This window comes from Ambystoma mexicanum, chromosome 10, assembly GCF_040938575.1.
Source record: "Ambystoma mexicanum isolate Mex_15411 chromosome 10, UKY_AmexF1_1, whole genome shotgun sequence".
NCBI lineage: Eukaryota > Metazoa > Chordata > Amphibia > Caudata > Ambystomatidae > Ambystoma > Ambystoma mexicanum.
This window is the reverse complement of record NC_090932.1, coordinates 1,505,453,519-1,505,476,684: the sequence shown is the minus strand read 5'-3', so window position 1 is coordinate 1,505,476,684 and position 23,166 is coordinate 1,505,453,519. Positions and strand designations below refer to the sequence as shown.

The window sequence follows — 23,166 nt, the reverse complement described above, 5'->3', positions numbered from 1 at the left end:
GTCAGTCTTCCTTTCTGAATGGGATGGCTTCACACCCTCTCCTGCGACTTCCGCCTCTAAACTTCTCCTTGTTGACTTCAACATACACCTAGAATGCACTGTTTGCACCTGTACACTCTTCCATGATCCATGTACCTCCGTCTCCCTCACTATTATCCCTTCAGGCCCCAGCCATTCTGCCGGACAAATTATGTAGTGGGAAAAGGCGCATTGATACCGTTAAAACTGAAGTACATATTATCATATGTAGTTTACTTGAAAAATGTCGTTTTTCAGTGCACTGATCGCCACTAATATTGCTAATTTTTGTGGCATGTGTTAGAAAAAATGATACAGGCACGCTGTGAACGCTAGATGAAGGGTCCCATTGTTAAGTGTCCTTAAATCTTAAATCCACTGCACTAAGAATTTGAAGGACCAAATGTGTCGAAAATCCACAAAGAAATTATAACAGTCCCTATATTGAAAGCTTAAGCCGGAAAGTCAAGTTTCTATTTCAGCAAACTGTCTTTCGAAGCGGTTGGTCCTCCATCACATCGAAAGAATGGAATCTCAAAACACAATGTAAGCAACATATTAAACAATATTTATCCAAGTGTGGATGGAAAGTGTGCTGTGTGCTACATGATGAACGTTGCGACGGATGAACGTTCAATTTAACGCAAAACATAGACACTGTGCACGTTAATTGCAACTTAAATGTATAGCCAACATAAGAATGTACCATGCATATTCTATTATAAAGCAAGTCCTGAAATATGTTTTTGCATTCTCGATTTTACATAGTTATCTGATCCTGATGTGTGTCTGTCATGGGTACAGCCTAGCAGCTGACGGCTTCTTAAACAATATTTGGAAAATAATCACTAACTATGAATATATTGTAACTATCCTCTGGGACGATGCCAGACAACAATCTGTCCTTTCGCGGTTGCAGTAACAAGGAGCAATATGGCAGTCTATAGGATATGGCAGTCTATAGGTTCGAGAAACATGTGGATGTGAAAGCGTTGCAATTATTTCAATTTTAAAGCACTCATTTCTCCTCTATAATGGAGCGCTATGTGTGTAGATTACTTGTTGGTCATGGAACATAACTTTCTGTGAAGAACAGGAAGACTTGGCTTAATCGATGTTTGGGTTCTGCATTATAAGATCACTGTTCAGTTGCACCAAAGATGAGAACGATGCGAAGTTCACTAGCTATGAACGATGTTCAAAGAAGTTCAACGTTTTCGTGGACTTTTACGATTTTCATTGTTCAAAATAAAATGTTTATATCAGTTTTGTAAAAAGAAACAAGTTTTGCGTTTTTTGTGGCGCTGTGTGTGTGCTTTTAAATTTCTGGTTCTTCATTAGATAATGTTATGACGTTGGTGATGACACGGTACGTTCGGCTACGCCGCCCACTAACGTCATTGGAATAGATGGAGCTCATCCTGAGCGTCTAGTGAAGTCAGCGTTGGGAGCGGGCAATCAGTTTCAGTGCTACGAGGGCACTTTAACTTAGGGCAATAGATCAATGGATAAGAACAGCACAAGATGGCGGTACCCGAGCCGACGTTTTCGCATGTGTTAAAGAGAGAAGTTGCATTGGAAACGTATTTAAGAACGATCGATGTATGCTTGGCAATACATGCCCAATCCATTAGGCCAATAACATTTCTGACCAAACTACCCGTTTAATATTTGTTATGTTTTTCATTGTTTCTCATCCCCTATACCCTCCCTGTTACCCTGTGGGCGCTTTGAAACAGTATTTACTTCCCGTATAAGAACATAACAAGCTAACGAATCAAATAAAAATAAGCAAAAACGCAGCCTGAATGCACAATCCAAATGTAGGAAAGTGCTCGTCAAGGCTGCATTTATTTCCTGTTTCATGGGGGGGGGGTGCATTGGCTCACCATGTACAGTTGAGGCAAAAAAAAAATAATAATAATAATTACTTTGTTTTGCACTGGAAGGCGCAGAAGCCCCGGAGGCAACCAAACCAGCGTAAGCCCGTGCAGCAGTGCAGAAAAACAAGAAAGCTTGCGGCTGTGGAAAAAATGGGATCGACATGGGGCTTAATTTCTAACTGGGTCACTTAATTGCTTTTCAAACAGTGAAAGCCGTGTTGTGCATAGAAGGGTGAAGAAAGATGGCTTACACACTGTACAGTTTTGTAGAAAGCCCGTGAAGACAGCAAAAAGCCACTGCCATTTGCAGGTGGAAAACATGCAAGTACGCTCACACAAACAATCAAGACTTGCTGGAAGCCGAATTTGGGGAAAAACATCTGCCCTGAAATTCCCTCGGCGTGCGCGGCACGGCCATAAATCACTTCTGTCGGGGTTGGGAGAGGGAGCCGGGGATAATACTTTAGCAGCCGGGAAGACACACCAAGATCCGCTGTTGCTGCAACCAAAAACACACCCACCGGCACATAAATGTAGCTGGCGCTTTGAAACACTTCCGAGACGCATAAGCGCCTTACAAATACACAATAAAAATAAACACCTGCAAGAGCACTGCATGTAGCACTCCTTCCTGCATGATATTCTCTTCCTATACACGTCCAACGTGTAAATATCACGATGACTTAACGGCAGAAAAACTTAAAATACGTCATGACGCCTTAAAGGTATTTCAGATAACGTCGGCAAATGTTTAAACACACAATGCTATCGGGTCTCATATGGACTTTAAATGTGTGTTTCAATTGATGAGAGCAACATAAGGCCTCCGGTCACGAAACGCTCCTTTTCAGTTCCCAGGCAGCATCAGGTGAGTGCATGCGATCCGGCTTTTGTAGAGCATTTTATATGCATTTCTTTTAGCATCCATTAACTTAGATGGTTCTCACTACTTTGTTATATTGGTAAGGGGAGCCCTTTTGCAACCTCTGGAAATGCACGTTTAGGTAAGAGGCTGCAGCTGAAGCTGTAATTCGTTGTATGTACTTATTGGAATGCTCGCAGACACAGTAACAACTGTGCAGCTACTACACAAACCCTGCTCTGGTGTAACTGACTATATATGTGTATGTAAATACCTGCGCCGGCTAATGGTTGCAGACGTGTACTGTCTCTAGTTCCAGTGTCTGCTCTGAAAGTAATGATTCCTTAGGGCTAATGGCAGTGGATCCGCTACTTTTTCTGGCTTTTAGTAACTGCAGGCACAGTGTCTGTTCTATGTCTAATGGCTGTAGACATACAACACCCTGATGAGTATCAGCAGACGCTACCTTCTCTAGGCTAATGGTGAAGCCCAACACATCCTCTGGCTGGAGTGAATAAGTGCAGGCAGAATACACAATGAGTCCACACAGAACACCAATAATTCAAGTTAGTCATTAACTATTTAAAAATACAATTACTAAACCTTTATGAACACAGTAAGCAATGCAAAAAAATATAACATGTATATTATTATTAAATATACATTCACCCTATGAAATATTTCATATCGATTACATACCAGTATTCAACAGGTGAGTAATCAGATGCAGGAAAAACAGAATAAGCACAAACCCAGTTCCCTCTGTTTTATGAAATCCAGCCCTGAGATGGATGGGGTCTTATGCCCTTAAGTCACAAGTCCCAAACTATGGTTTCTTCCGGGAGGGTATTTCAGAACTCATGCAGTGGGCTATGGTGGTGCTTAAAAAGTAAGTATTTACTTCGTCATGTAAGTAACGCATTCTACCTATTCCCAAAGTAAGTCCGAGAAAAGAATCATTAGCCCAGGTTTGACGACCAAAAGGCAGGACAGAGGAAATTTAGGGACAAGGCCTCTATACCCAATGGGAGACAGGGAGGGGGACAGAAACAAGTATGCTCTCTGAATCCCCACCCCGGACTCTGATTCTTCCAGGTGACATTGCCACTTCAGGACTTTTAGAATTCGCTGGGGACACAATTGTCTGTCCTTGCCTCGAGTGAGAGAAGCCCAGGGGTCACGGGTGCAGAGGTAACTTTTCGTGTTGGGAGCTGGTTGCAGTTCTCAGATGGTTCCAGGCAACTTCTTGACGATCCCAAATGAAGAAAAGATGCAGACTTCAGCGGTGCAGACCCTTCAGGACACCTCCTCGGGGTGCAGAGAGATTGTTCCAGCAGAGATCACCAGGATCAGACAGTGAAAGGCGATCTTCCAGCAGTGAACACAGAAGCACCCCTCTTGCAGTGAGATGGCTGAAAGAGTGAGGACAGGCGACTTACGGTAAAAGCTAAAGATCTTTCAAATCCCAAGGCCCTGCTCAGAAAGACAACTGCAGCGAGGTAGCCCAAAAGAGAGACTGTCAGTCCATCAGGTGTTCCGGGGACACTTTCGAAGGATTCCAAGGTATAGATCCTCAAGCAGGGGTTGAGACTAGTTCCCACCGGTCCAAGGGTCGGAGCACCAAATACGGTCTTCTGAGATCAGGAAGAGGAGCAGGGCTTCACCGGTCCAATCACTGTAGTCAATGCTGGTCAACTGCAGGAGTCATAGAGTTCACCATCGTCGCCTTCAGAACGGGCGTCACAAGCAGCAAAAGACTCTTCCTCTCAACTGCATATCGGTCATCAGGGGTCCAGGGAGGGTTACTCCCCTCACGGACAACCTCAGGAGTATCGGAATCCATCCCCGCACCCAGGTGAACCGTCCTGAAATCAACATGGAAGACCTATTCAGTTTGAATGGGTCATTGGAACCGCTTCAGTCTTCCCAGGCATCCTTTGAGGACAGATTCTTTTTTGGAGAGATTCTTAGCCCTAATGAATTCCCAGCATATGTCAGGGATCCTAAAAGGGCTTGTTAAAGGTTAAAGAGGTTATTCCTAAAATGTTGCCACAACAACCTCCTATGCTAACTCTGCCTCAGATGCAACAACCTCCTGTGTTGCCTCAGCCTCACATTACGCAGCACACTTCGCTATGTACGGCACTTCAGGAGCCGCAGCAGCAGGCTGCTCCAGTGGCTATTCATGCGCCTCCAATGCAGCCGATACAACTTCCTCCTTTGCCGCCACCTTCTCCACCTCCTCCTCCCTTGCCCTGATCACCTTTGGCAGCACTGATGCCTGACCCTGGGGCAGATGCTTCTCAAACTGTGACCGCAAACACTGTTCAAGATTCAGGACAGGGAGTAAGAGATGATGATGCAGATGATGATGAGGAGGAAATTCGGCTTCAGCCAAGTAATTTCATGACCGCTTAGAGGTTCTAGCACACTTTTTGGGTTGCCCCAGAAGGTACAGCAAAAACTTGGCTTCCTTTTTAGAGATTGCATCCCTAAGGGCGTCCAACAGATCTGGCATCTATTTACAAAAGGATGTAGTCATGTTGGCCAAAAAGGTGTGGCAGAAACCACACTCCAGCACACTAACCAATGAGCAACTAGAGACGTGCTTTAAACAGCTGGACAACGAGGCAGTGCTGCTGTCTAGCCACCTGCAACCGCACTCCTCGGTAGTGGCAGCAGCCCCACTATATTCAAAGCCATCCAGGTCTTCCAAACCATCTTTCTCTTTTTAAATTGTCTCTCCAAGGAGGACAAGCTTTTAGAAGCCTTTGGGAGGAAGGCTCAACTCTGGACTCCACCTCAGACAATCCAACGCGGACGCCATGTTGGCTGACGCAAATCAAAAATTGTGGCGACAGATAGGTGATTTTCTGCAAGACTTAAAATTTTGATAGGCACGCATCCTTTAAAGCAGGATTGGCAGAGGCAAAGGTAATTGCGCAAGACCTTCTAGAATCCATGGTGGCACACATTGACACAGCGAGCAGAGGGTTGTGTTTAGGCGTAAATATGCGCAGAACTGCATGGATGCACATCACATGGTATGCCTCGAATGTGCATGAAAGAATAATCGATCTACCATTCGAAGGATTCGAGGTATTCCATTAGTTTACCCAAACGGCAAAGCCGCTTGCAATTCTAACAAATCTAGCAGCTAAACCATACTCACCAGGTTAAAGCAGAAATGATCAAGAACCCAGATAATTTGGAGGCTTTAAGGGGTTTCAGGACCACAGAGCACATCAACTGGACAGATCCGTGAGTTTGCACAGAAGGAAGCAGCAGCGGTTTGTTACTAAGGGGTTTTCCTACTAGCCTTCGTCTGCCACGGAGCTCGAAAAGCAATGATATTCAGGTTCAGGTCCACAATTCCCTAGTTGGGGGCAGACTGACTCTTTTTGACAATCTGGCAGCAATTCTTCAGGAATCCATGTATTCTGTCTATAGTTTCGACAGGGTTCAGGCTTCCCCTCCCGCTTTACCCCCCATCATTCACCACCCCTCCTACAAGTTGGGCCTCCAGCACTATTTCGAGATATTGTGTAACTCTGGAAATATCAGGCAGTAGAGCCGGTTCCACCTTCAGACAAGGGCAATGGCTTTTACTCAGGAGTGAGGGACATCACCTGCATCCTTACCTAAACGATTGGCTAGTGAGGACCAATTCTCCAGAGGGGGCACAGTACACTTGTCTGAGGCTGGCCAAGGTTTTACACCAACTGGGGTTCTTGTTCAACCTGAAAAATCATAGCTCCTCCCTACACAGAACATTGTCATCCTGAGAATTCGATGGGACACAGTAAGGGAATGCTTATTCCCTACTGAGGAGAGACTATTGGACATTTGAAAAGCTGTGCTACGTTCTTTGAGCAGAGAGACAACGTCGGCTTGGTAGTTTCAACATTTACTGGGGCTCATGGCATCATGAGTCATCGGGGTCATCTCCGACTCAACACTGTCCTCTCCTCACATTTCTGACGTCTCTAAGAAGTCACACTACCAGCTGCACCTCCTCATGGTATTCTTCCTCTCCGCTCCTTCCCCCAGATGCTCACTGTATCTAGAGCCCTGGTTCTCTCTAGGCTGGACTATTGCAACCGCCTCTTTCTCAATCTGCCTTCCTCTACTCTCCGCCCTCTGCAACTCATCCAGAACATGACTGTGAGACTTCTCCTTCACCTCAAGCCCAGGGATTGTATCTCTCCAGGACTGAAATCTCTTCACTGTCTCCCTTTAATATAAGTACAATACAACGAATTACATCTTCAGCCTCTTAATTAAACGTGCATTTCCAGAGGTTGCAAAACGGCTCCTCTTACCAATATAGCAACGATCTAAGTTAATGGAGGCTGCAAGGATCAGGTTCAAGAACCTTTGCATTGACCACAACGCTTTTTGGAGCCGGGGCCCGCACTACATCCAATGCTATTTCCAAAATACCTTCCTTCTTGAGCCCTTTACTCAGCTACCTCCAACTTTCTAAGAGTTAGATGCTTCTTCAGGGTGAGAGTGGGGGGTAGATCCCTCTCTCCTCTGCAGGTTGCTCCCTCTGGAATGGCCTCCCGGCCCCTCTCAAACTTGAGTCGGAAGCAGCTCAAACTTTTCCTCTTCTCTGATTTCTCTCTCTCCCTCCCTGCTGACCTTCCTTTCTGCTGTACCAACTGGTTGCTTGGCTACCCTCAGAGTCGCACTGGTTACCAGGCTCTTTCTTGATCAGTCACCCTTGCACTACCTCTGGGCCTACCATGCACTTAGGGGCTGTAACTGTAACCCTACAGTCCCTTGTTCTCCTTGTGCTGCCCTGGCTGCACTTACTCAGAGCATTGCTGCACTGTTTTCCCCTTGCCCTTCTCGTTCTCGCACATGCACGATCTGAATGACACAGGGCCTCGTAAGATCGTTTGTCTTGTCTTCCCTCCCTTGTCTTTGTTGGCGCCTAGGAACAATTGTGTACGGGTGCGTTATAAATGACTTATTTCATAACATATTAACACGAATTGCCTTTTTATAAGTAAAGGCATATGGTAGTGCATCTCTTCACTACAGGAAAAAACATTAAAAACCTATTTGAGGTGGGTGTGATTATAATTTTTTAAATGGTATTTCACTTCATAATATGGTGTTATTTATCGGCTATGTATCATAAGGAAAGCTAAAAACGTTATATAGCTCATGGGGCAGGTGCACAGGCCGTACCCATTATTGTGGTGTTAGATGGAACAATAACATGTATTCTCATGCTTTGTATAGATTTTCTAAATGGATTATTCAACTTGACCAGTATGACACGGGAAACCAGTGTTTTGTTTGCTTCATTTACAGCAGAAATGCTGGGGAAAGTAATTTGGGCGGCACTGTTGTGCATGTTCTTCAAAGCTAAACAGGAGAATGTTACCCTCCATGAACCCAGGCAGATCCTGTGAAACGTCAGGCAGAACCTGACCTAGTTGGAGAACAAAGAAGTTGGTAGCATGGGTAACTGAAGATTCTGCTTCGCATTCATCCTGGCAATTCACTATATTATGGGCAACTATGTGTTATTCTCCGTTAGTGTGATTGTGTGCTTCTGAAGATGGAGCAAGCCTGGTAGCTTAAACATGATGGCATTGTAGAGCAAAAACACATTCTCCGCTCACTGCCCCTGTATGTTTTTTTTGGTCGTCTTCTTTTTTTTGTTTACAAAGTAACCCATGCTATCCCTTGCTGATTTTGCTGGCCATTTGTAAATTGGACTTCGTTATGAATTCAGTGAATATGTGACGCACTTGTTAATTAACTCTTATGTTGAGGGAATCCTGGGTGGGAATTGCAGGAAAGCTCGACTATAAAAGGCTGAAACTTGGATTGTTTTGTTCTGGAAAAAATACTGCATTAAATTGCTCAGACGTGTTATTATTGTGCATCGGTCCTTTCCTTTCAGATCTGTTGGCTTCTCAAGATGCTCTTTTCCTGGTCTTGAGCATATAATATGCATGTAGAAGAGGAAGCGCGTGGGGAGGAAAGGGCCCCACTTTCTTTTAATCATGAGGCTGGATTGGAAACGGAATATGGCGGCGTTTCGTTCTCATCAACAGAGGCTCACCTTGCAGACCAGCTGGTGATCAAAATGGAGGATGCAGGCTCCAGGAAAACGAGAGACACTCGCCAGCCTCCCATAGAATCGACTGATGCAGTTATCCTTAAAGAATGTACCTCACCCGCAGAAAGGTAGACATAAAGCCAAGGTTTCCTGTTTATTTGCTCACTTAGAAAAGCTTCGTCTTGAGGTGTTCAGATATTGGCTTATGCCCAGTGCCGCCTGTACGTAGGTAGCCAAGTCCAAACTGCCAGTACTGGCTATGTTTAAGAAAAGCCTTCTAAAAAACATTTTTGCAAGTGTTTTTCTTATCGCACTGAAACACGGTGGCACAGCAGTTCCGACTGTTTATACCCTCACCCTTTATTTATTGATCACATTCTTGCTCTGGTTTGCATCCCTCTTATCTATTTTCTTGAATACACGTTTTTGCGATCAATATAGGTTTCTGAAACTAAAATTTGAAATCATTGGGTGATTAACAAAGATCTCCAGTAAAGCAGTTTACATGAACGTTTGTTTTAGAAAAATACGGATGGCTGTTCTGGTCAGTTTCTGTTTGGGTCACATGTGTAAATTGCATTGTAGATGGTGTTCAATGACTGCCTTATGAGCGAGCGCAGGCAACACATTGAATTTAGCGAAACCTAGGACCTGATGCAAGACCTCCTATGTAAAGCATTTTAGAAACTACTCCGATTCCTGGTTTACCCTCACTCTACCACTTCTAATGTTCTCCTGCGCCTGTCGCATGCACTGTGAATTCATTCACTGTTTTTGCATCCAGCACTTCTGCCTAAGCGCTATACTTCTTGGTATGTTACAGTTCTGTTACCTTGGGAGTAAGCACTTCAAATGTTATGCTTAAACATTATATGCAACCTTATGTAATGCTTTTGTATCTTTTTGTGCCTTATAGCCCGGAATCCATGCGTGGAACGTGTGTACGTACCTGTGTCTCGGGAAATGCATCTTCACCAGTGTTTCCCAGTTCTGTTGAACTGCTGACCACTTTTATGCAGGATATGCACAAGAGTGGAATGTCCAAGACCGAAATATGGAAGAACTGTGAGGTATTTAATCCCAACCAATAATCAAGAAGTAGTGTGTTTCTCATGCTAATGAACATTATTTTGTTTACGTTGTGAACCACAGGTCTGAAATAAAACACTAACAATATTTTGGTAACCTGTTTCTGCACATGCATTAGTTGGTCTGCAGTACATACAAAGTCACGGTCTTGCTCCTCCTCAACGTCTTTTTTTTGCTTCCGTTACACTTTTTGTCACTTAAAGGAGAACGTATTTTAGGAATTTTATTGGGCCAATTTAGCATATATTGCTCAATCACATTTTGTTTTTCCAATGCATCTTACCTTCGATTTTCTGACATTTACACATACGAACCGAACTGCAGGGGTCAGAAACCGACATCTTGTGTTAATCTTATCTGTTGATCCATCGCTCTAAGTTTAAATGCTCTGGCGGCAATTAATCATAACCCAGCATCACATTGGAAGCATCACAGCATTTGCCTAGGCAACCATTGGCATAGCTTGTGTGAGAAACCTGAAAGTGTCTGACTTACTAGTCCTCGGGGATCTGTCTTCCAGGTGGCCAGGACACAGCCATTGGTATTGGATCCAGTTCATGGGGGTGGTCCAATGCGGGAGGATCACCTGGATGAGGGGTCCTCGGGGAGTGGAAGCGGGACACCGTGTGAGATGCAGTACCCCCTTTCCCCATCCAACCTTGTAGGATACTCTGAAGTTCTACCCCCCCACCCTTTCCAACACTAAACACTTTCCTACACCGAGACAGACAACTGATCAACACCCAGGCCGTTTACCTGACATGTCCAAACACAAGGGTCAGGCAGTTAACCATAACTATGCACACCTGACAGCCCCTTTTCCTTCCCCACAGGGATAAAAGGCGGAGCATGAAAGCACACTTCCAGCAAGGCCAAACACACGAGGAAGCAGCCATATTAAACTGGCAGTTCAAGAGGAGGGAAAAGGCAGAGCGATTTGAAAGGACGACCAGAAGGGAATTGCCCTTCACCCTTTCAACCCAGACCCGCAAAGCCTCTGTGAAAGCAAATGTAAGACCAGGAGTCGCAGCTGGCGAGTGGTGTATCGGAGGTCCGTGGTACAAGGAACGCCCATGCACTGATTGCCAGGGCGGGGAGAGACTGTTCTCATTGTGGTACCGCCCTTGACTTCAGCGACAAAAAGAAACACCAACAAGTTCATCCCAGCCGGTGAGTCGGAAGCCAGTGAGAGCGAACCGGACTGTGTTGAGCCCAAGGGTGCAGTGGCAACGTTGTATATACCGAAAGAAGACAATAGAAAGAGGTCTTTTGTGAGTGTAGTTGGAACCAGACATAGTGGTTGGGCGCCATGCGGGTGCTCATTCGATGGACTCTATATGGTATTCCATTGCTGAAAGAAAGAGAAAGCATTGAACTGATAACATTTCTTTGATAACGAAACTACAAAGACCAAGGGGCCTTCAGGGAGGCCGTGAGTAGTGACACATGGTGAACACCAAGTGAGTTGCGAAAACTTTGGCAAGTGTGAACCCGACAGAGGGATGCTAAGAGAAAGCTAGGGGAAGGGACCGCTGCTCTCTGATGAAATTGTGAACATTATAAATCAAGGCATGTGAGAACCGGACATAGGGATGCCAAAAGAAGGCTATGGAAAGGGAACCCCCACTTTCGAGAATGAGCAAATCATGAACTGTATAAAAATGGCTTGAACTGTATAAAAATGGCTATGTGAACCCGAGGGAGGGATGCCGAGAGAAAACCAAGGGAAGTGAATCCCACATGGTGTTGAAACTAAGTGAACTGTGATATATGTGGCAAACATGAACCCGGCTGAGGGATGCCTGCAAATCAAAGTGAATAGGGATGCACCCATGAACATTGTGTCGACAAGCATGAACCCGACGGAGGGATGTCCACAGTGAATGGTTGTCTAAAAATACATTGAAACTCTGGAATGTTACCAGGTGGTGCTATGGTGAATGAAAGGCCGTATTAAACCAGACTAAGGGAGGCTAACACTGAGAAAAGTATCGAAGCCAGGCTGAGGGAGATCCAGAGGTCAAGATTAATCGCCCAACGTGAAGATTCATTGAAAGGAACTTTGGCTTGTTATTTATAGTACTTGGAGAAGGATCGGAACCCGGCAGAGGGGGATCCTAGTGTGAAGAGAAACCATCCAATGTACTTTGTTTGTTTAAATACCTCAGGCCCTCTGAACCAAGAGATGTTTTGTTTGAAGGACACTTGGGCACACAAGGCCCTAATATTGATAGACTGCACTGTGAGCCCATGCTCACAAGACCCAGGAGTGTGCTGTGCTCAAAGGTCCTGCCTTGTCCCGTGCTAAAAACATGGGGTAGGGAGACACCCGGCTATAACATCCTTATCCTTTCAGAACACTTCTTTGTTAACACTATCCCACACTCTTTTGTAACAAAGCAGTAAGGATTGGCAATAGGCTTTTTTTTAGTATAAGCCCTTTTTATTTTGACTGGACTCTATTATTATTATTATTATTATTTGATGGTTGGAGCTTGCTCCCATCTTAGATTTCGATTAGGCGTTTATCCCACCCATTATACAGATTCATGAACACCCTTGAACTGTGATCACTTGTGTTTGTCTATTCTTGATACCATGCCTTCCTTACGCTTGACACTAGGATAACAAAACAGACTTGAAAAGGACCCTTTGGGTCAGAACTCATGTTGGCTGTCATTTATAATCTTTCCATTGGCTTTACAAAAGACTATTAAAATCATACAATTAGATTAAATGGAATAGTATCTCAGATCATTTGGAAATATACCAACATTTCTTTGACATAAATGGAATCGTACATTAATATCGATTGACTTGGCGCTCTGTCTCCCAGGATCTTTGTAGTACAAATTTGTAATTCACTGGGCATGGTCGCCGAATACCCTGTGTAAAGTACCTGAGTCACTAACAAGTTAATACTAGACAACTGGGCGCAGTTGGAGAGTGGTTGTTGTGCCCACACCCTATTTTTGCATAAACACTCATTAAATGTACACACACACAGGCCGATTCATGGAATAAATGTGCGCCGAAAATTCCGGCGCAGAGGGGCCTATACGTGCGCTGCGCCGAAAAATAGCGAAAAGCGCAGGGAAACCAGCGCACGTCGATTCATGGAAGTCCGTGCGTAAGAAAAGCATAGGACGTGCGCTGAAAAAGTGCGCGGCGCACGCCGGCGCACAGGTCAACCAACGGCGTGCGCCACGGCCACTGCGCTATCACTCCGAGCGCAGCGCACAGCTCTAAAGTAGGCGGAACACAGGGCGGGACACTCGGAATGGGGAATAAAATGGGGCACAACACTCGGAATGGGGAAGAATGTGGGCGGCACGGGGAAGTACAGGAGGCAAGTGCGCGGAACGCCCACACGCTCTCCGGCAACACGTATTCATGGATTCGAACAGGGCAAAACGGCGCTCGATCAAACCAGCGCACAGGCCCAAAAACGTACGCCACAAGTAAGCAGGCGGTAGCGTCCCGACGCACTCAACGAAAGTGCGCCAAAACCTGCGCCAACAAATACCACCCACATACAGCAATGGGCCATACCGTGACCCCAAAGGACTAATGATGTGCAAAGGTGTACGCCATTTACACGGACACCCACTGTTCAAAAATTCGCGCGTGTGTGTACAACGGGTTGCGCGAGAAGTCACTCGCGCGATTGCCCTGGGTACGTGTATCCCGGGGTGCGGGGAAGTCCCACATGCGATTGCCCTGGCCACGTCGATACCAGGGGTGCGTGTGAAGTTCCACACGCGAAAAGCCAGGGTACGTCATTTACAGGGGTGCGCGGGAAGTTTCACACGCGAAAAGCTAGGCTACGGGTATTCCAGGGGTGCGCGTGAAATCCTACACGCGAAAAACTAGGGTACGTCATTTACAGGGGTGCGCGGGAAGTCCCACACGCGATTACAGCAGGGCAGGGTACGTGTATTTCAGGGGTGCGCGGGAAGTTCCACACGCGAATAGCCTGGCCGCATGTATTTCAGGGGTGCGCGGGAAGTTCCACACGCGAATAGCCTGGGCGCGTGTATTTCAGGGGTGCGCGGGAATTTCCACACGCGAATAGGCTGGGCGCGTGCATTACAGGGGTGCGCGGGAAGTCCCACACGCGATTACAGCAGGGTACGTGTATTTCAGGGGTGCGCGGGAATTTCCACACGCGAATAGCCTGGGCGCGTGTATTTCAGGGGTGCGCGGGAATTATCACACGCGATTTGGCTTGGTACGTGTATTACAGGGGTGCGCGCGAAGTCCCACACGCGATTACAGCAGGGTACGTGTATTTCAGGGGTGCGCGGGAAGTTCCACACGCGAATAGCCTGGCCGCGTGTATTTCAGGGGTGCGCGGGAAGTTCCACACGCGAATAGCCTGGGCGCGTGTATTTCAGGGGTGCGCGGGAATTTCCACACGCGAATAGGCTGGGCGCGTGTATTTCAGGGGTGCGCGGGAATTTCCACACGCGAATAGGCTGGGCGCGTGTATTTCAGGGGTGCGCGGGAAGTTCCACACGCGAAAAGCCTGGGCGCGTGTATTTCAGGGGTGCGCGGGAATTTCCACACGCGAATAGGCTGGGCGCGTGTATTTCAGGGGTGCGCGGGAATTTCCACACGCGAATAGGCTGGGCGCGTGTATTTCAGGGGTGCGCGGGAATTTCCACACGCGAATAGGCTGGGCGCGTGTATTTCAGGGGTGCGCGGGAAGTTCCACACGCGAATAGCCTGGGCGCGTGTATTTCAGGGGTGCGCGGGAAGTTCCACACGCGAATAGCCTGGGCGCGTGTATTTCAGGGGTGCGCGGGAAGTTCCACACGCGAATAGGCTGGGCGCGTGTATTTCAGGGGTGCGCGGGAATTTCCACACGCGAATAGGCTGGGCGCATGTATTTCAGGGGTGCGCGGGAATTATCACACGCGATTTGGCTTGGTACGTGTATTACAGGGGTGCGTGCGAAGTTACACACGCGATTAGGCTGGGTGGGTCCTGTCACCCTCGACGGCCCCTGCAGGCAGCCCACAAAACAGGGGACTACCCTGCACACCTGCTTATGTCTCCCACCACCCCCACCCCCCCAGTCACCAGGGGTACCCTCCACCAGGCCCCCACTCATGTCTCCCACCACCCCCACCCCCCCAGTCACCAGGGGCACCCTCCACCAGGCCCCCAACCATGTCTCCCACCACCCACACCCCCCCAGTCACCAGGGGCACCCTCCACCAAGCCCCCAACCATGTCTCCCACCACCCCCACCCCCCACCATCCAGGGGCACCCTCCACCAGGCCCCCACTCATGTCTCCCACCACCCCCACCCCCCACCATCCAGGGGCACCCTCCACCAGGCCCCCACTCATGTCACCCACCACCCCCACCCCCCCAGTCACCAGGGGCACCCTCCACCAGGCCCCCACTCATGTCACCCACCACCCCCACCCCCCCAGTCACCAGGGGCACCCTCCACCAGGCCCCCACTCATGTCTCCCACCACCCCCACCCCCCAGCAGTGCAGGGGCAGCCTCCACCAGGCCCACACTCATGTCTCCCACCACCCCCACCCCCCACCATCCAGGGGCACCCTCCACCAGGCCCCCACTCATGTCACCCACCACCCCCACCCCCCCAGTCAACAGGGGCACCCTCCACCAGGCCCCCACTCATGTCTCCCACCACCCCCACCCCCCAGCAGTGCAGGGGCAGCCTCCACCAGGCCCCCACTCATGTCTCCCACCACCCCCACCCCCCAGCAGTGCAGGGGCAGCCTCCACCAGGCCCACACTCATGTCTCCCACCACCCCCACCCCCCACCATCCAGGGGCACCCTCCACCAGGCCCCCACTCATGTCACCCACCCCCCCAGTCACCAGGGGCACCCTCCACCAGGCCCCCACTCATGTCTCCCACCACCCCCACCCCCCAGCAGTGCAGGGGCAGCCTCCACCAGGCCCACACTCATGTCTCCCACCACCCCCACCCCCCACCATCCAGGGGCACCCTCCACCAGGCCCCCACTCATGTCTCCCACCACCCCCACCCCCCAGCACTGTGGGGAACCTGCCAGCAGGCCCCCACACATGTCCCCCTGGCCCCAGGTCCTGACGATACACAATCATGGCAGTAATGGCCAGCATACCCAGCACAAACACCCAGGCAAGGATTGCATCCACCCACATAGTGAATGCAATCACATGACACAACCCCAATGCCAAGTATGCAAAAGAACACATGTCCGTCACACACACATACACAATGGGTGCAAGTGAATGTCAAAACCCATATCATGACATGTAACAAACCAATGAGAAAATAACACAAGTGTAAGAAAATATAAAAAATGTATTAAATACCAAAAATAAGTGAAATTTTCAAACATACAACGATGTGGCTAAGTAAATAAATGGTCCATGTCCGAGAACAAAAGTGATAAACAAAAAAACAAAGGAAAAAAAAATTAAAATGAATTTGTCCAAAGCAATATCATGTAATAGGAAATTAATGAAAAACCATTACGTCATGGTGAAAACAATAAGAAATTAAAAAAATGTATCTCCCAAAAAAACAAACTATATACAGGAATGTTCCAGGGTCCATGAGCCCAACACCAAAAATGAAACCTACCACTAACTAATGAAAAATATATGTACAAAAAAGTGGCCATTGTCCGAGCGGTCCAAAATAATAAAAATAAATAAATGAAACCTAGCACTAACTAACTAAATAACTATATACAAAGGCAGCGGGCAAGTCCTGCGGCTCACTTGGTGATGTTGCTGGCCAGGGCATCATCGAACTCGATGTCGATGTCCTGGAGGCGGGACTCTGTCCTGGCCCCGAGGTCTCGCAGGGACAACCCCATGTCCACCTCAAACTCCCTGCGAGCTTCCTCGAGGCACTCAGCCCGCCTCAATGCCCGACGCATGGAGAACTCCGCCCTGACCATGGCGAGCCGCTCCTCTTCCGCCCGCTGCCGCTCCGCACCTATCCGCTGGCCAAACTCCTCCCACACGGAACACACCACCATCCCAGGGTTGCCCTGCCCTCCGGCCGATGCCTGCCCCTCGGATCTTGATGGCCCCGAGCCATGATGCCTCCCACGTCGAGCCCGCTGCTGCCTCCGACGCCACTGCCTCTGCCAGCACGACGGCATCCAGGCTGATGGAAACCACCGACGCCGTCGTGCACGTGCCCTGCCCGATGATGCCGTCACATCTTCCATCTGCTGGGGTCCACTTGCTGTGTTGTCCACCCCTGCTGGACCTCCGACTCCCAACTGTGGCAGGGATGGGATCTCCACCGAGCTGGCTGCATTGGTCGGGGCAGGTCCACAGGGGGCCCTGGTGGCATCTGGGCCGGAAGACGGCAAGGAGAACGACCGGTGGATAGCCTGCACAGAGGAGGAGAGGGCCGTCAGATTGGCCAACACATGCAGGAAACCCCCGAACATGGCCGATCCCAATTGGGCCACGTCGGCACGGTGCACTTCGTGATGACGTGCGTGCTCCTCCCGGGAAGCACGCACGTCATCACGAATCACAGCCGTGCGCATCGCGACCCCAATCAGGACCTTCTCCACGCGGCCAGGGGTTACCACGTCCGCAGGTGGAGGGGAGTCAGGTGACATGGACATCCCCTCTACCTGCGGACGGGCCTGGGACGGGGCATCCCTGCTGGTGCATGGTGGTGCACTCGCAGGGTCAGGGACAGTGACATGCACAGGCCCCTCCACGGTGACCTGTGCTGCCTCCTGCCCCTGGCCCTGGACTGCACCACTTGCACCAGCAGGGATGCTCCCACCAGGCCCCATGTGTGCACCAGTGTCGGCCTCCTCCTCCTCTGTGCAAACCACCAACCTGGATGGCTCCTCACCGTCTCCCGCCGTAGCAGGCCCCTGTGGGGGCTCACCCACCCCTTCCGCTGCAGCCGTGGGGGCATCCCCGCCGCCTTGCTCCACAGCGCCGTCTCCGCCCTCTTCTTCACTAGCCGCTGCGTAGAGGGAGACAAAGGACACAAGCATCAGGCTACTGTACAATGGTCCCCTAGACAGGAAGCAATAGCAGATGAGCACCACTGTCAAAGTACACTTCCATCATGTCCCTCCACAACACATGGGTCAGTCCAGGCAAAACACACACAGTAACAGGCATGGTGCATGCCATGGACATTTCCATGCATGTCCAATGGACTCTAGAAACATTCAATGATATGTAACTCACATGCATCATGGCTCATGCATATCACATGCACACACTTCACCTCAGTCACATCCATCTGGCCCCAAACACACCGAACACAGGCGAAACAAGGGTAAGTTGGGTGCGTCACTGAATCTGTGCATTGTCACACACATGTGTCATGCATCCATGGCATGCACAAGTCACAGACACGCAGGTCAGGCACACAGACATGGCTACCATATATGTACCTGGCATCAGCACCCATCCTTCACCCCCATCCATGTCCAGGTACAGAGACTGGCATGCTCTCATGTCCAAAATCTGCATAGGGCTCCCCATGCCGCATTTCAACACATGCAACAACCATGTGGGTCACACATCACTGGTCGCACATGCATTACCATGATGTCCCTGCACACATACATGGCCCATGGCACACATACAGGCAAGTATCATAGAACCAGCACACCGCAACATGCCCTGTCTCACACAGTAATGCTTGGACACATACCGCTCAACTCCAGACGGGCCTCCCTCTCAAGGACCTGGGCGTGGAGCGCTGGGCGTACGCGTTCCAGGACCCTCTTCTGGATGGAACTCATGCGGCCCCGGCCCCCCTCCACGAGGCGCTGGGCCTTCACAAGGGTCCTGGACCTCAAGTCCTCCCAGCGCTTCTTGATCTTCTGGACGTTGCGGGTTGCCACCCCCTCCGCGTTGATGGCAACCACACAGTCGGCCCAGATCCTCTCCCGTCCTTCCTTGCTGGCGCGGGACCATCCAAAGAGGGCATCATACTGCCCCAGGACATGCTCCACCAGGACACCAACTTCGGTGGCAGTGAAGCTGGTGCCCCTCTGCCCCTCTGGCCTGGGGTTGCCACTGATGCCAGATGTGGAAGTGCCCGACATGGCAACCCCAGAGGCAGGTGTGGGTGGGCAACTGGGTCCTGGGGCTGGGCTGTGGAGCGATGTAATCCCAGTTGGGAGTCTTCAGTTCCAGCAGGGGTGGACACAGCAACTGGACCCCTGCAGATGGCTGATGTGCAGGCACCAAATGGCAGGGCACGGTGGCAGCAGGCAGGCAGGCAGGCAGCAGCAGATAGCACGTGGGAGGCTGCTCGGGGCACTGGGGGGCAGTAACTCGGCCTTCTGGGCAGGAGCGTGGTGTTCCGTGTGTTTTCGGGTGGCCAGCTTGATACGGAGTGATTTGGCACGTGAAAATCCTGCACGTCAGCGTGAAATCCGAGGAAAGGCCCTTAGCGCGTAAGCGCGTCAGCACGCATAAGCGATTCTATTGGACCAGAGTCCCTCAGCGCGTAAGCGCGTCTGACGTGACCCGCACGGGCGTTCCCCACTCAGCACGTGATGACGGGACACACGTGGAAATACTGCACGTCAGAGTGTCATCGCGTGATTGGCCTATGTACGTGTATTTCATTGCGTGTAATTGGACAAAAGTGCGCGTACACGCGATTGGCCTATGTACGTGTATTTAATGGGTGCGCGGCCACTTACACACGCAAGTACGTCAGCGAACCTGTATCCCGTGGTGCGTGTGAATTTCCACACGCTATTGGACTGGGAACTGGATTCCAGGGGTGCGCGGGTCACACGCTGTATCCCGTGGTGCGTGTGAATTTCCACACGCTATTGGACTGGGAACTGGATTCCAGGGGTGCGCTGGTCACACGCTGTATCCCGTGGTGCGTGTGAATTTCCACACGCTATTGGACTGGGAACTGGATTCCAGGGGTGCGCGGGTCACACGCTCGCCTAGAACACGCGCAAAGCATAAAATTGCGGACTTTAACAATAACAAGCTCAGACGCCAGGATGAACATACCGTTCCTAGCAGCAGTGGCAGTGGGCTACCAAAGGAGGAGGAGGAGGATAGTCAGGGCCAGAATATTCACACCCAGAACCAGCCTTTTCGGGATGCCTGATGACCAGGTGTATGGGAGGTACAGGTTTCCACCACACATCATACTGGACCTGGTGACTGAGTGGGAGGATGACCTCACATCACCCACCCTGTGCTCCCAAGCACTCAGCCCCCTGGAGAAGGTCCTCAATGTACTGCACTTCTTAGCCACTGGATCATTTCAGCGGACAAGTGCCATAGTGGGTGGGGTGTCACAGGCCACCCAGTCACGCTGCCTACACCAGGTCTTGAACATCATGACTGCACGCCCATCAGTCCGCAGGCACATATACCTGCCCAGAACACCTGCAGAAAGGCATGCTGCCGCCCTGGATTTTTACGGAGTGGCACGATTCCCCAAAGTGCTAGGTGCCATCGACTGCACCCATGTGGCTCTACGTCCCCCCAGGGCATCAGAGCACATCTATAGGAACCGCAAGCACTGGCATTCCATCAACGTGCAGGTAGTATGTAATGCCAAGGGAATCATCACCTCAGTATATGCCAACTATCCCGGGTCCACCCACGACAGCTTCATTTACCGAATGTCCACCCTATGCCGGGACATAGATGCTGGGCGGCATGGCGATACATGGCTGCTTGGTGAGTATGTATGCCACTGCACATGCATGCATGTTGGATACTGAGCAAGGTCACAACCCCACCAATGATACCAATCACCACCTCCACAGGGGACAGTGCCTACCCTCTCAGCCCCCACATGATGACGCCAATTCGGAACCCCACCACGCCACCCCAGGTAAGATATAACACAGCCCACATTACAACCAGGGGCATAGTGGAGCGCACATTCGGAGTGCTAAAGTCACGCTTTCGCTCCCTTGACCGTTCTGGCGGGCAGCTGTTATACGCTCCCCCAGTAGTGTGCAGGATCATAGTGGCAGCATGTGTCCTGCACAACGTTGCAACACGCCGGGGCCTGGCCGTGGACATGGTGGTGGCCCCACATCCCCAACCACATGCACAGCCGCTGCGCATGGGAGGGGAAAGGGCACGGGGGGAGGCAGCCCCTGGTGGCGGGGGGTTGGGGGTGGTGGGAGGCATGGGTGGGGGCCTGGTGGAGGCTGCCCCTGGTGGCGGGAGGGTGGGGGTGGTGGGAGACATGGGTGGGGGCCTGGTGGAGAGTGCCCCTGGTGGCGGGGGGGTGGGGGTGGTGGTGGGAGACATGGGTGGGGGCCTGGTGGAGGGTGCCCCTGGTGGCGGGGGGGTGGGGGCGTGGTGGAGGCTGCCCCTGCACTGCTGGGGGTTGGGGGTGGTGGGAGGCATGGGTGGGGGCCTGGTGGAGGCTGCCCCTGCACTGCTGGGGGTTGGGGGTGGTGGGAGGCATGGGTGGGGGCCTGGTGGAGGCTGCCCCTGGTGGCGGGAGGGTGGGGGTGGTGGGAGACATGGGTGGGGGCCTGGTGGAGAGTGCCCCTGGTGGTGGGGGGGTGGGGGTGGTGGGAGACATGGGTGAGGGCCTGGTGGAGGGTGCCCCTGGTGGCGGGGGGGGGGTGGGGGTGGTGGGAGACATGGGTGGGGGCGTGGTGGAGGCTGCCCCTGCACTGCTGGGGGTTGGGGGTGGTGGGAGGCATGGGTGGGGGCCTGGTGGAGGCTGCCCCTGCACTGCTGGGGGTTGGGGGTGGTGGGAGGCATGGGTGGGGGCCTGGTGGAGGCTGCCCCTGGTGGCGGGAGGGTGGGGGTGGTGGGAGACATGGGTGGGGGCCTGGTGGAGAGTGCCCCTGGTGGCGGGGGGGTGGGGGTGGTGGGAGACATGGGTGGGGGCCTGGTGGAGGCTGCCCCTGCACTGCTGGGGGTTGGGGGTGGTGGGAGGCATGGGTGGGGGCCTGGTGGAGGCTGCCCCTGCACTGCTGGGGGTTGGGGGTGGTGGGAGGCATGGGTGGGGGCCTGGTGGAGGCTGCCCCTGGTGGCGGGGGGGTGGGGGTGGTGGGAGACATGGGTGGGGGCCTGGTGGAGGCTGCCCCTGGTGGCGGAGGGGTGGGGGTGGTTGTAGACATGGGTGGGGGCGTGGTGGAGGCTGCCCCTGCACTGCTGGGGGTTGGGGGTGGTGGGAGGCATGGGTGGGGGCCTGGTGGAGGCTGCCCCTGCACTGCTGGGGGTTGGGGGTGGTGGGAGGCATGGGTGGGGGCCTGGTGGAGGCTGCCCCTGCAGGTATTTTTTTATTTTTTCATGCGAACGGGTACGAGGGGCATCCCCCCGCTGACATGGTGATCAAGGGTGGAGGCTGCCCCTGCACTGCTGGGGGGTGGGGGTGCAGGGGGACATGAGCAGGTGTGCAGGGTAGTCCCCTGTTTTGTAGGCTGCCTGCAGGGGCCGTGGAGGGTGTACAGGGAACACCTGTGAGGACCCACCCAGCCTAATCGCGTGTGACTTCCCACGCACCCCTGTAATACACGTACCCAGCCAAATCGCGTGTGATGATTCCCACGCACCCCTGTAATACACGTACCCAGCCAAATCGCGTGTGATAATTCCTGCGCACCCCTGTAATACACGTACCCTGGCTAATCGCGTGTTAAACTTCCCGCATACCCCTGTAATACACGTACCCTGGCTAATCGCATGTTAAACTTCCCGCATACCCCTGTAATACACGTACCCTGGCTAATCGCGTGTTGAACTTCCCGCGTACCCCTGTAATACACGTACCCTGGCTAATCGCATGTTAAACTTACCGCATACCCCTGTAATACACGTACCCTGGCTAATCGCGTGTTATACTTCCCGCGTACCCCTGTAATACACGTACCCTGGCTAATCGCGTGTATAACTTCACGCGTACCCCTGATATGCACGTTACCCGCTTTGCGTTCCTTGTTTGGCAGCCCTGTAAACTGGTCCAGGGTTAGCGCAGCCCTTTGCGATGATTTAGCGATTTTGATGGCTTTTCCTTGCGCGAGGGCGTTCTTGGGGGCGTTACTGGCGCTGCTGCAGGGTCGCTGCGATACTCTGCGCCACGGCTGGTTTGGGAGCCTAAAATCCATGAATACGCTGTGCGCCGGATTCGGTTTTGGCGCACGCGGCTGGCGCAGACTATCGCACGCGCACGCTGTGCGCCAGCCGCGTGCGCTACTTGTGCGCTGAATTCTATGAATTACCCTGACAGTGTACAACAAAAA

The 23,166-nt window shown here is 51.4% G+C and overlaps 2 protein-coding genes across 4 annotated transcripts in view; one reads left to right on the top strand and one right to left on the bottom strand.

Moving 5' to 3' along the window:
* Positions 1-2,583, bottom strand: part of MTRFR (mitochondrial translation release factor in rescue) — a 141,797-nt gene extending 139,214 nt beyond the window's left edge. The window contains exon 1 of the mRNA XM_069619664.1: positions 2,503-2,583. The gene's annotated coding sequence lies outside the window, so the exon portion shown is untranslated. The remainder of the gene's footprint in view (positions 1-2,502) is intronic.
* A 97-nt stretch (positions 2,584-2,680) lies between these two features.
* MPHOSPH9 (M-phase phosphoprotein 9) overlaps positions 2,681-23,166 on the top strand; it is a 1,008,430-nt gene continuing 987,944 nt past the window's right edge. For 2 of the 3 annotated variants that reach the window (XM_069619661.1, XM_069619662.1), the window contains exons 1-3: positions 2,681-2,769; positions 8,687-8,973; positions 9,762-9,915. In XM_069619661.1, the coding sequence (XP_069475762.1) occupies positions 8,735-8,973; positions 9,762-9,915 (393 nt within the window). In that variant the 5' untranslated portion in view covers positions 2,681-2,769; positions 8,687-8,734. Of the gene's footprint in view, positions 2,770-8,686; positions 8,974-9,761; positions 9,916-23,166 lie in introns of those variants that run through there. The other variant, XM_069619663.1, reaches the window with a different exon arrangement.